This window comes from Panthera onca, chromosome D1, assembly GCF_046562875.1.
Source record: "Panthera onca isolate mPanOnc1 chromosome D1, mPanOnc1 haplotype 2, whole genome shotgun sequence".
NCBI classification, from domain to species: domain Eukaryota; kingdom Metazoa; phylum Chordata; class Mammalia; order Carnivora; family Felidae; genus Panthera; species Panthera onca.
Genome location: NC_138348.1, coordinates 105,656,210 through 105,670,006, shown reverse-complemented (window position 1 = coordinate 105,670,006; position 13,797 = coordinate 105,656,210). Strand labels below are relative to the sequence as shown.

Genomic DNA, 13,797 nt, shown 5'->3' with positions numbered 1-13,797 from the left:
AAGGCTTTTGTGTGACGTACCGTGACATTAGTGATGAGCGGCTGGGAGGCGTAGGTCAGCACGGAGGAGGGCCCCACCACCGTGTAGCTCGGGCACATGGGCTGCACGTACATGTCAGCCGAGTAGGGGCAGCTGACAGCTTCGTGGGACACGTACTCCGTGTAGGGTGTCCACGGGGCCAGGGGTTGGAGGGTGGCCGGGGCCGGCTGGGAGAGCCAGCCGGCACACAGGGCCCCCTCCTCTGTCACTGTGGAAGCGGAGACCTCCATGTCAAGGCAGGGAGGACCTGTGGGAAGAAGGAAATTACAGAGTTGCAGGTGTGGCCCAGACGAGGGGCCTGGAGGGGACCAGGGCTGTGGGGAGCTCTTACCCACTGTGGTGTAGGTAGCCAGGGGCTGATGGGGCAGCACCACCTAGAGGGAGGAGAGACTAGGATCAGTGTTCAGCTCTCTCCAACTGGCCCTCTGCAGAAAACTTGCCCAGAGGGCCCCAGGGGAGGAAAGTATAAGTTGGGGGATGATGGGGGGGAATCTTCCTTCTCAGACCAAAACATCCATGTCATGTCCCAGCCGTCACCACCTATACTTTTGGGGGATTCGTGTTTCCGTTTAGCAAGAAGCCTGTGCACGTAGGGAACTGGCCTCGTCGTCTTCCCAAGGGGGGCACCCAGCTCACGCCAGGACGTGTGAGTCATCTGCTCACTCAGGCCCCCGGCAATGGCTTTGTTCAATGTCCCAAGCCAGCCTGCCCATGGCGTCAGTCCTCCTTGGTCTACCCAGGGATCACTGACCTGTTCTCCCCTAAGCCCATTCCTCAGCAGCCGTACCTGGCAGCGTGTTGCCTTTGTGGCCTCGCTGAGCCTCGCCTAGAGCCAGGGCCCCTTTGGACACCCCACCGCACACGCACACACACACTCGGGCCACAGCGGCCCCCTCACCGCCGTAGGTGTGACAGCCGTCCCGCTGCTGGCATGGCCACGTTTCCTCCGGAGCAGTTCCTTCACTGGCTCCTTCACACGGACGCCCTGGTATGGCCGGGGTGGAGCCGGGGCCTGTTCTGGTGCCGAGGCTGCGAAAAACAATGTCGCTGGTGCTCATCGGCCTCTCAGACGAGCCCCCACCCCAGCGTATGCTCCCCTCTTCTCAAGGGTCTGCCGGCTCACCTCAGCTGTGCCTGAGCAGGGCGGACCCGGGAGACTTCCTAGACAATTTCCCCCAGTATTGCCACTCCTCCTGCCCCAAACCGTCTATAGCTCCCTTCTGCCTGACCAGTTCGTTCAGTCCTGTAAACTTAATGTACAATTGAAAGTCCTGGGCTGCGTCAGCCCAACCCATTTTCTGACCACTTTGCACACTAAGGACTAATAAGCCCTGACTCTGGCCAGAAGGTCTACTCAGACTTCTCTGGTTTCCTGCTTGTCTCCTCTCCTCACCTTTACTTGAGATTTCCAGTGGTCAGGATTCACGCTCACACTTCTCAGCTTCCTGATTTGTCCTGGCTCAAGACTAGTGCAACCCTCCTGGTGGCCCATGGCTGCCCACAGAAGTGGCTTCATCCTCCAGCCTCTTAGACAGGCCTGGTTAGTGCTCATCATAGGGGGCAGTAGAGGACGGCAAAAGAGCAGGGACTCCGAGTCGGATGGCACAGGCCTCGAAATCTGCCCCTGCCACATTCTAGCTATGTGATCCTGGGCAAGTTACTAAACCTCTCTGTGCAGTTTCTTACCAAACGAATGTCATAAGGGGTCGCTGACCTAGTAAATGGGGAGCGCAGTATATGCTTAGTATAAAACAGGTACAGAGCAAGCATTTAATAAATTTGCAATCTGCTATTTAATAATTAGTAATCCTTCGGTGTAAATTTCGTATGCCCCTAACCAGATGATAAGCTTCTCAAGATGAGATACTATACCTTCTTTCTCTATATCTTCCCAAGTAGCATGTCCACAGCGAGCTCAGTAAGGGATTTGCTGATTAACCGGTTGGATGATTATTTGGAATGTGCTGCCATTCACGCCCCCCCACCCTTCCCCTCTCCTGGAACCATAGAATGGGCTGCAGTGAACGGTTCCTGGATTCTCCGTGGCTCCCAGGGCAGAGGACCAATACCCACTGGTGATCCACATATGGGGAGCCAGAGAGTGTCCAGCCCTGCTGTAGAGAGAAGGCTCCCTGTGCCCTTTGTCATCAAAGCTGGGAAACCAAAGCACTGAGCTGGAACCGGGCACTTCCTGGCCAGGGAGAGCAAGCCAGAAGTAGTCATGGCTGGGCACTGACCATCTGCCCTCCCAGACAGCCCACAGTCTAGGGCCCTGGGCCTTTGGAGGGCAGGCCTGGGTCAGCCAAGAATAGTGAGTAGCCCTGGCCCTGGGGACTCACACAGGGAGCCCATTATCATCCACTGATAAGGGTCCCAGGGACCTGGACTCTGAATCAAAAGCCTGGAAGCCTAGGTATCTATTAAACCCGGAACCATAGGGCTACCTGGCTGAACTTTGCTCAGTAAATACCCAACTGATAAGAACTCATGCCTGACCCGGCACCAGACCTCCATCCATGCTCCAGGCACACACGCAGTTGGTCTTGAAGCCCAGCAGGTAGAGAGGCATCAGGGAGAGGGAAAGGGGTGTCCAAGAGCCCCAAGGACACATAATACAGAGAACCCCAGACTCAGATGCATCCATGGGGCCTCCTCACCTGGCCAGGTAGCAGAATTGACCAGGGAGTGGTACGCAGTGCAGATACCCAGACCCTGCTTCCAGGTAGTTCCTATTCTGGGGGGTTGATGTGGGCCTAGGAATCTATATTTTAAAAGTCTTTTGGGTGATTCTGAAGCTCTGCTGGGGTTAGCATCACTGATAACCACCCCTAATCGAATACCGGAGTTTCCCTCTAACGTCCTGATAGATAAATTATCCTCTTTTTAATTCCACCCCCACCCCCGACCCCGCCCCATCGTAACAAGGAGTCTCAACTGATACTCGTTCATTCTTCCAACTATCCCTGGGCACTGGGAATACAGCACTGAGCAAGATAGCTATGGCTCCTGCCCACATGCATCTTGCATCTAGTGGGAGAGACATGCAATGAAACAGTTACAACCGACATAAAATCAGACTGAAACTAGAGTGTGGAGCAGAGAGATCCAGTCCCATACCGGTGCCCCAGCACTACCTGGGCACCATCACCTTTGTAAAAGCAGCATTAACAACAGACTTGAGAGCCAAAAATACCTGTATGCAAAACTGGGCTGTTGCTTATTGGTGGCAAGGTCTCGGATGATTTATTTAACACCCCTGGGCCTCCATAACCCACGTCTCACACAGTAGTTGTGAGGATTCCCTGCAATAATACGCCAGAGGTTCTCAAAGCCATGGCCAGGGCCAGCTATGGTAGATGCTACTTTTCTTCCCCTCCCTCCACCCATTTCCACCTTCCTCTGGGGAGCTTCAGTGTCAGGAAGCTCTAAGCTCTTGCTTGACCGGCCGCATGGTAACAAGCGCCATTTTGCCTGGCATTGCCTTCTGATGAAACTCGCCGTTCAGAATCCATTGACGGCCTTCTCACCTCTGCAAATGAAGATCATAATGGCACATACCTGGGAGGCTTGAGAATTCCAAGTAAATGCTTGAAACAGAGCGTGTGCTCAGCAAGCATCAAATACATGTGAGCTAATAGCATCAGCAGTAGTCATATCCCTTTCCAGCATTGGAAGGCAGATACCAGGTCCCCCGTAGTCTGAATGCATATCCGTTCTTCCAGCTATTTCTTAATGACATGTTCTGAATCCTTCTAACCCTCCTTCTGGATGCCTCCCTCCTACACGGGTTCCTTGTGCCACTTTCTCTCATGATCAGTGATGCCCAGCATTGGCCACAGACCCCAGGTGGGGCCCCACATGGCAGCAAACAGGGGCGCCTGCCCTCCCACACTCTGTTCACTCATTCTCAGTCACCCACAGTGGCTTTATTCGCGCCCATATCAGACCACACTTGTCTGCAGCTGGGTTTCCAGCTATTCTTAGGCACGAGTGCAGCCTGAGGCATTGCACACTCAGAAGAAACTCAGGGGACAGGGTTATTTGGGGGTCTGATCACGGTGGCCACACTCTTAATTCAGCTGAGGGGCAAGAAAGGCTCCATCCCACGTGCTCACATCTCAGTCCAGACCAAAGACAGGTATACGGCTAACCCTCTCTGATTTGCATGTACGCTTGTGGGGAAGGGCCCAGAGGACTCCCCACCTGCTCCCTCCCAGGAAGTGGACACATCGAACACTTGGCTGCAAAGGGGCCAGCTGGGCATTTCCAGGATCTTGTCAAGGGAGGGCTTCCTACCTCCTGTTGTTTTTGAATCAATGAACAAAGAGGGCTTGGGGGAGGTGCTGTGAGCCGAGGGCATCACCCTCTGATGTCTGGACTTCCTTAGAAGCCACAGTGTCAACAGGTGTGCCCTGGCACAAGGACCATATGGAGAGCAGTTTCTAAGTCCCCACCTCTTCCTAGTACAAAACTCCCAGAGCTCTCAAGGACCTGCTGCCTCCCCACCTACCAGCCCACAACCAGCTGCCAAGGAATCCAGAAACTGACTGCCAGTGCGCATGTTCGAGTGCTCGAGGGTGCTTCAGCCGGTGTCTTTGCAAAGTGACCGTGAAATACCAGAATCAGAGGCCTCAGGACAATTCCCAAAGGACCCCAGTGGCCAAGCCTATTTGCAAAGCCAAAACCTACAGTTAGTCCTTTTCACACCAACCTTTGTAAAGCAACAATAAACGTTTCTAATTCTGTGGTAAACACTGTACCCACCCCGCTACCGCCACCAGCCTGAGAAACCAGCATAAAAATTTGGAAGGTGAAAAGAAATTTGTCTGAAATTGAGATTGCTTTGCCTTGGGGGCGTGGGGATTCCTGAACGGAGCCACTTTAAAACTACTAAACTAGAATACTGAGAAGAACATTTTTAAGATTCTTAAAATAATTTCTTAATAATAAATAAGAGACAAAGAAAAGAAAGCAGGAGATCAAAATGATGCTACCTGGTCCAGTTTCCCAGAGTAGAGTTGACCAGAAGTGTTAGGAGCCCCCTGACCAAACGGCAGCTTGTCCTGAAAGCCTGAAGCCTCCTCACCATTTATCCTGTGGTCGAAGGCCCGTTAAGTCTCCTGGGAGCAGCCAAGTGTCCGTCACTGAGAAAAATCTTTCCACCTAAACATGAGCCTCTTGGCCTTTGCTAGGAATCTCCTTTCCTCAGGCCGAGTAACGTTCAGCCATGTTACTTCCCACCACTGGAAGACAGTCGCCAATGGAGTTTGGGGGAAAAAAACAAAACAAAACAAACAACAACAACAAAACCCCACAAAACTCGTTTACAGAAAAACCTATAACTTTGGCCCCAGTGAGGGCTTTCCTTTTCCAAAATAAGCGATGAAAAAAATCTGAAGGTATAAAAAGTCAGCAGAAGACATTTCAGTTCCCCCCTGCCACACAGCCGGACAGGCTCCACGTCACAAAAATAAGAGCCCTGCAGCTGTCGTTCCACTGGAGGGCACAGACCATGACAGATCAAGCCGACTGGTCACTTCTGGCAGTGCTCTGTCTGCATGCGGGCATCGTGTGTGTTCGCCCCGAGCTTAGGAAGCATATGGATGCTACTCATTTAAATAAACACGGCCCTCCAGTTCCCTGAAGAAGGGATAATAAATACACCGAGGACATATGCAAAATTGTCAGCACTTGTTTATTTAATCGGCCCATGTAAACCACATTCACGCCACAGTGACGAAGCTAAGGAGATAAGTCCCTCCTCATGGCTCCTGGTGGAGCTGACACCCAGGCGTTTGTCACTGTAACTTCTCCTCCAGTCAGCTTTCAGAGAGCCTTCACCAGCCAGGTTCTACCTAGAACAGTGTCGAGGGTCCTCTTGAAAGAAGACGCTTCTCCTAGCCGCTGTCCTGTTACAGATTTCTTGCGAGCCACCAGAGCCAGGCAGTAAGTTCAACAGCAGATAGGACTGCTGCTGTAAGGGCTAGTTGGGATCCAGGGTAAGTCTACATTTCTACCATCAAGGAACCCGGAAGAGGAACCCATCTCGCTCATGTCGACTATCTACCTCGCTGAAAGTGCTTTCCATTTACAACTGACTGGTTGAACCTCCCTCCTGCAGCCACACAATGCCATTTTGAAAGACAAAACCTTCCTAGCCCAGAAGGACACATGACACACTATTGATCACTCCAAGTAACCTCGGTAAATATTATTCTCTTTTGCTGTTGAACCTTCAGTATTATTTTTTTAAAGATCCACTAAGGAGAAATACAAATAATTTTCTCTTCACTTGTAGCAAAACCAAAAACAAATAAGTGAACAATAGGAATTCAAGCCCAGGGCTAACAAACTTGTCCTAGCTTCTAAGTGAAAACAAAGTCATAAAAGTTGCTGACACTTTTCACTTTAACGTAAAGAAGTTTGTTTGTGTTCTCTGCCTAAGGTAGTTGAGGGCGCCTGGGAAAGTTTAGCTCATGTGGCTAAAGGATTATCCACATCCTTAATTGAAACACTAATGTGAATGTTCCTCTTCTGGTGAAGATCTGAGTCAAAGTTTTCGAATTTGTTCTTTCCATTCATGGACAATGGCTGAGTTTTTTCCAAACAGGAAGCAAGAACTTGGGCTTTGGCCAAAGATTGGACTTGACACGCTACAGAAAAGCTTTCCCGCCCAATTTACACTGGATTGCTGTTTACTTTTTTCTTTTTTTTAATGGACTCCAACAAAGAGATTTCATGCATGTAAATGTGGGCTTTCCACTCACTGGTGTTTGAACTGAAAGGGCTCTGCTGCTAGGAGGTACCACCACGTCACTCATACGTTCTAGCAATCTGGATAACACGCAGGGCAGAGGCGGAAAAAGATAGATGGACAAAAAATGCCTTTGAAGGTGTTTAGAAGATATGAGAAAGTAGAACCTCAACCGAATTACAATCTGGTGTTGCTTGTAAAGCTGCTGAGGCAGCCGAAAAGGAGTGAGTCGTGGCATCTTGATGTGTAGACTGGTGCGTCTCCACCAGGAGAGCTCCAAGATGGCAGCTGATCTTGGGCTCTCTGGTCTCACCAGAGAAGGAAAGGGAAAAGTAGTGACATTTCCTCTCTCTTTGTCTCCATTCTAAGAGGCATACTTCCATCAGCCCCACAGAGGCAGGTCACTGGGAAAGGATGAAGGAGAGCCACAGACCTGGGCAGGCCAAAAGGACCTAGAGCTGACGACCTGAGAGAGCCAGGGAAGGCTCCTAAAGTACATCTGGGGTGACCACAGAGGTTTGTTCGGTCTTAGAAAGCGCAGAGTCCCTGACCAAAGGGGTCTAGGGGCCGAGTGATCCCTGTTGAAGGGAAGCCCCAGTCAGCCTGGAATGAATACCCAGGGTCACCACACTGCTCTCAGGTTGTTAGGCTTAAGCAGAGAGCTAGTTTTCCTGCAGTCTGCTCTCCTCCACCAGGTTCCTGCATGAGGTGTTCCCATTCCACAGCCTCAATATTACCTGGATTGTCCCAAAGTTCTGGATGTCCCACTCCATGACCTTGGGAGAGGTCAGCCAAAAGGCTGCTAGTGCCAGAGCCTTCAGACTCTCTTCATGGGCACCGCTGCGGAGACATCCTTCCCCCGAGGACTCTCAGGGCCTTCCACACCATACGTCCATCCTCCCTCCAAACCTCCAGCAGAACAAGCAGACCACACAAGGCTCTTGCGTTGCTCTCTCTACTCCCAGAGACAGTGTCTGTGTTCTGCCTCTTCTTTGTGGAGACTTGGGCCTGTGTTTCCTGGTCGTGAGCTTAGCCCCCAGGAACTCAGAGATCACCATGCTCACCTTTGCACACAATGTTCTGTGACTCACACAGCCTTGACACAAATGATTTCAAGTGTGGCCTCACCGCAACTCCTGAAATAGGCAGGGTCGGTCTCCCTCTCACCCTCCTTTCCACTGATGAGGAACACGATGCCCAGAGATATTAAGTGGCTTGCCCAAGTCCACACTCGTAAATAGCTTTGTCATCAGCTAAACCCAGGACCTCTGATTCCAAGCACAGTCCATTTCTGCCTCATCACCTGCCTGTCCTCTGCCTGGGCAAGTCCATTTATCTCTCTGGGTAACCCTGGAGGTCAGTCACCAAATGTCCCCTGCCAGGTTCTGACCCTCATTCCTCTCGTTGGAGTCTGGGATGGGACCACCCTGATCCAGTCTCCTTTGACTGCCAATTTCCCCCAAGAAATAGTGTTTCCCATCTGAGACGTGAAAAAGAAGTCCATGAGAAGGTTACCAGCAGTGTGCTCACATGAGTGACGAGAACTGAGAGGCCCAAACAATTCCCCGCAAAGTTTTATTTTTGGTATTTTCGACTGAAATGACAGTGGATAGGTCCACCTGAGAAACCAGCTGCATCTGCCTGTCTCTTACAGAAACCCGGGTCACCAGAGCAGAAAGTGCTCCCATCTGAGATACACTGGGTCCCAGTGCAGAGGACAAAACTAGGAGAGCCCTGAACAAATACTCACTAAGCAGAGTAAACCAGGTCCCAACCATCATGGAGCTCACCGTCTAGTCTAGTGGGATATCGACATTAATTGAATAAATGCACAGGCTAGAATTACAAACTATGACAGAGCTGCAAGTGCCTCACAGTTGAAGTGTTTTAGCTTGTTTGGCTGGTCTCCACCACCACTTTATTCTTACTTGGACTTACTTAAGCAGCAAATGGGGGTCCCCAGTCTGTAGGGGCTATAGAAAGGGGACAGTGCAAGAGGCATGGTTGTTCTCCTTCTGAGGCAGAGAAACTAGTCTGGGGTCAGGCTCAGCCCACTCCATGAATGTAAGTCCTGCCCAAGACACACAAAGTAGTTCCAGATGTTCAGGGTCCACCCCCAGCCTAGGGGTCCTGGATGAACTCCAAAGATGTTACACCAGCTGGTCTTATCCTATCTTGGCCGATTAGCCCATGGAAGGCCAGTCCTAGGAACTCAGATTCTGAGATAGAAATTGGCTGGCTCCAGAGGTTCTATATCTCAAATCTAGCTTTCTGAGATTCATATTTGCAGGAGCTTTTGAGTCAGGATACAACTGCTCCCAGGGAAGTAAAAATCCACTTCCATCTAAGGGTGGACTTCTTTCAGTGGGGAGGGGAAGAAGCATCTAACGGAACCCTAAAATCCTTGGCCTTGAAAAGTGGCATGCTGCTGTTGGGACTCAAGCAGACCTAGTTTGGAAAGCCTACTACATAGCTTATCACGGTGTGACCCTTGCCAAATCATTTAACACGTATGTGCTTCAGTTTCCCTATTTGCTGAATGAGAGTAATGATATCCATCTCATGGGATTATCATGAGGATTGTATGAAATTAACACAGTTAAGCACCTAGTACATAGCAGGTGTTCAACAAATGGCTATTTCTCCTGTGACCTCAGCCCCTCGCTCATCAGGGAAGTAGCTAATCCTTGTGTGGTGATTCTAACTTGCCCTTGTCTTGCTACATCCTGATCCTGAATGTCTCTATCCTCAACACACCCAGAGCGTCTGTGGCCAGCAAGGCCTGTCTCAACCTGCCTTCGTTGTGCTCCTGGAAGTCATCCCTCAGGTATCTGGGCCTGGTGTCTCCAAGCAGCAGGAGAGCCATGCTTAGGAGACAGGGGGCCAAAGATGCTGCAGAGAGACTGGTCAAAGACTGCAACTGAAAACAGAACAAGCCTGGACAGGAGACATCAAAATCCTAGCATTGGTCTCTCTTAAAGGTACCATGAGCTGAGCAGAAGGATGCCTTTATGTCTTTCTTCAGAAGCCAGTAGAGGAGTACATTTGTGGTAGATTTAAATTTTTAAAGAATGCCAGGAAGGAGCACCTGGGAGATTTTGGCATGTCCTTGTCCTGACCTCAGATACAGCCCCTCAAGGAATTTCTGTGTATCTCCCAAAGGACAGAGACAGAGCCATGACTGAGACCATGGTCATGGTACTTCTCCACAGGGCTAGAAATCTAGGAGCACATATCCCATATGGGTTGGAAACATGGCAGTGTGAATGGGAAGGCTCTTCGGTGGTCAGGGAGGGAAGTTTTATCACCTATTAGAGCAAGGCAGACTTCCAGTTGACATACTGGGAGCATTGCTTTAGCATTATCAAGAGAAACAGGAATCAGAATGGGGAGAGAGAGGGTCTACACTGAGAGCACAAGACCGTAACAGGGCATGAGCCAATCCAAGGTGTCTACCCAAATTTTGTAGCAAGGTAGCACCAAAGTGAGGAGACTGAGCAGAGGAGACAAATATAACTTTCCTTACTAGATTACGACCTGGAGGCTGAATCTAGAATTGACAGTCTGATCAAGAACAGGAAAAACCTATGGTCAGGCAGCTAGAGGAGAAGAAACCCAATTGTTTATTTGTTGATTTAAGTAATATCTAGTTTGAGATTTTCCAGACCAAAGAGATTAAGGAAATCAAATTTTCCCAAGACCACTCCCCTGGAGGAAGACTCTTCAGACCCAACACCAGCTGTACATTTGGGGTCAGATCCAAATGCTCCAACCCCAAGGCCTGGGGCAGAGCCCCTGTGAGTGAAATTAGACCTTATAATTGATTCACGATGTGAGGTATAACTGCCAGTCAAGATGAGCTTTTTTGCCAAGTCTCTGGCTTACTAACCATGCCTCATGACGTGGGAGCATTCCCTCATGAAGTTGCTAGAATAGCAAGCCAGGGAGAGGAGTCACCAGGTCAATCTTTGAGGAACAGATGCCCTTCTTTGTTCACAAGATACCCATATAGACTGAAAATATGACCTTCACAGTTTCAGAGCTTAATGGAGACCAATACAACATGCTTCACAGTGACTCACTTTGCTTTGGGAGTGTAGCCTTTACCCTGGAAGTATTTAACCCAAGGACTTATGACCAGCTGTGAGGAATCTTGCTGAATGAGTGGAGGATGGGTCCAGGTCATGGTTGTCCAGCTGTGACCTAAAGAACTTTGGAATACAGTGAAGGCACCCGGAGTGGCCAACAACGGGAAGGAAGTAGGAGAGTCTGGGGGTGAATAAGCAGTCAGAGCTTCAATATCCTCCCCAAATGGCTCCATTTTTATTTCTGTATTGGAGTTCTGCAGTAGGTTTGGTTTGAATAAAGAGGTTTGTGCCAAAAAAAAAAAAAAAATGTTGTAAACACCAGGCTACACATCCTCAGATTTTCCTCCTAATGCTCATATGTTATATCCTCATAGGCTTCTTCCTCTCCTAAGTTCTAAACAAGAAGTCTGACTATCGTTTTATCATTTATTCTTGAAGATCCATATCCAATGCCACCTGCTTCAGGATACCTTCCCTGATTCCATCCTCCACTCTCCACTGCTAAAGATAATTTATTTCATCGCTTGATTTCCCTACTAGGAATAATTCCATTATTGGGTGGATGTCCCCACGCAAAGGATGACACACGGGTGATTGATTTTCCTTCCATGCGTTTCTTTCCTGAATTGGTGTTGCTTTCATCCAGCATTCGAACTTTCAAGTCTCTTGTCTCTCTTTTTTTTCTCTCTTTTCTATCTCCCCAGAATTTCTCAGTCCTGGAAATTTATAACAATCTTTGTATATTTGCTTCCTATCTTCCAATTAAATGTATGAGTCTTTCTAGAGGATTAAAGAGGAATGCAGCTTTTCTCACGTGTGGTCAGATCCTTTTTGGTCCCAACACCTGGTCTGAGAATATCTCTGATTTATAACTCTTTGGCTGCCTGTTCTTCCCAGAAAGTGATACTGATGAAACCATTACTAAGAAAGGCAGCACACTGGTGTTTCAGTTTTCGGTATCATTGTGCTATTTCTTGAAAAATTCAAGGGTCATTCTCCTGACGACTAGATTATAAACACCTCAGTCCAATTTTGTGAATTGAAAAAAAAACAAACACAATTGGTCGGTCAGTATGAGCCTGCCGCCTGATGAGGCGTGATTGAAAATTGTGGCCCAAGTTCCAGGTTTGGTCACAGAATGGCCAGCTTCACCATCGGCATTAGCCCTGATCACTAACCCCACCACAAGTTACAAGACTGGAAATGTGCCGCCTTGCTATTTCACAAGAAATGCAGAACTCAGAGGCCACACAAATTACGATCTATAATTAGCCGCATCAGCTTTATTCTCAGACGTAGAGCGAGAGGGAGCGGGAAATTAAGAATAGTAACTAATATTTATTATTAAGCATTGACTTAATGCAAAGCACAGTAGTAAACACGTACCACAGCCTGTGAGGTAAGAGCTACAGCCCCATTATATACTTAAGGAAATGGCAACAAAGTGAGGCATAAACCTAGGACTCAAACTCAGATCTGTCTGCACTAGAGGCTAAACTTTAAACCGCTAACGGCATAGAAAGAACAGAGACGGCACTCTGATTCCAAATAAACCCCTACTCTCTAGACGTTGCTTTCCACACACCACACCACACGCGTGTGTGAACGGATAGCCTGACTTCCAAAGTCTAGATAGTTCAAAAAGAAGGCAGTGCCGAGGAGGCAGAAGCTTGGGTCCCAGCTCAGGCTTCCACACAGCTCTTCATTAGTGCTGCCCGGAAAACAGATGGGCTGCACGTTGGCAGGAGGGGGAGATTCTGGGTCACTCTCTCTGCTTTGAGCCCTCCCATTGCAGCTGAAATGTGTGCAAAGAGCCCGGTGCGGGAGGTAAGGAAGCAAAGACCTTATTTCTTTCAGTAAGTTAGATGAAACGCACGCATCGGAATGAGGGTGCGAAGTATGAACGTCAGTCTGCCAGCTGCCGTACTTGATTTTTGCCATCGGGTGTCCATTCCTTTATCTCACGCGGAAGGCCTGTGCCTTTACCAAGAGCACCCTTCTGAGCCCCGGGAGTGAGCCGAGCCCTGTGGCGGGGACACAGGACAGCTTTGTAAGACGATATTCAGCGTGAGTTACTAACCTAATCTTTAAGCTCAGATTTTCTCATCCAGGAAATGGAGCTTGAAACAGAACCTGCCTCTTGGAGTTTCTATGAGGATTAAGTGAGATAATACATCCAAAGTGTGGCAAAGACTGGCCACTGCCACACCCAACATCAGCCTTATCCTTTCTGACTTAACAACCCTACACGATGGGGGGTGGGGGGGTTGTTTTTTTTCTTTTTTCTTCTTCTTCCGTGTCCAAAACACAGAGGTGGTGGCTGGAGCTAAAGTGGCACAACCACAAAGCAACTTTGACAGAAGTTGCATGCCAAGGACAACCGACCGGAAAGACGGAAGTAGCCAGAGGCGTTGTTGGGACCGTAGAGTCTGCGTACAGTCCTGCACAGCCTGCTGTGGACTTGCTCAGTGTGACAGAGCGAATGCCGCTGTCTTATTCAAATCCACGTTGTTTCAGGTCTCCTCACTAGCAACCAAATGTAATCAGTCTGATGCGACAGAACATGTGACACAGTGCAAGGCACCAAGTAAGTACTCCGTGCCCCATAGCTGGTACGTACCCCTGTGAACAGGATGGAACGTGTCCTGCCCACGGCACTGCAATGTCCAGGGGAATCTTAGAAGCCGTCCCCTTGTCACGATCTCGCGGTCCGTGAGTTCGAGCCCCGCGTCAGGCTCTGGGCTGATGGCTCGGAGCCTGGAGCCTGTTTCCGATTCTGTGTCTCCCTCTCTCTCTGCCCCTCCCCGGTTCATGCTCTGTCTCTCTCTGTCCCAAAAATAAGTAAAAAAAAGTTGAAAAAAAAAATTTAAAAAAAAAAAAAAGAAGCCGTCCCCTGTAACCTCCAGCCCAGTAGTT

General features: G+C 49.3%; 1 protein-coding gene across 3 annotated transcripts in view; it reads right to left on the bottom strand.

Moving 5' to 3' along the window:
- The window catches only part of POU2AF1 (POU class 2 homeobox associating factor 1), a 30,494-nt gene that overhangs the window by 4,552 nt on the left and 12,145 nt on the right, over window positions 1-13,797 (bottom strand). For all 3 annotated transcript variants that reach the window (XM_078432725.2, XM_078432727.2, XM_078432726.2), the window contains exons 2-4: window positions 938-1,068; window positions 371-413; window positions 21-286 (exon numbers count right to left, since the gene is read on the bottom strand). In XM_078432725.2, the coding sequence (XP_078288851.2) occupies window positions 21-286; window positions 371-413; window positions 938-1,068 (440 nt within the window). The remainder of the gene's footprint in view (window positions 1-20; window positions 287-370; window positions 414-937; window positions 1,069-13,797) is intronic.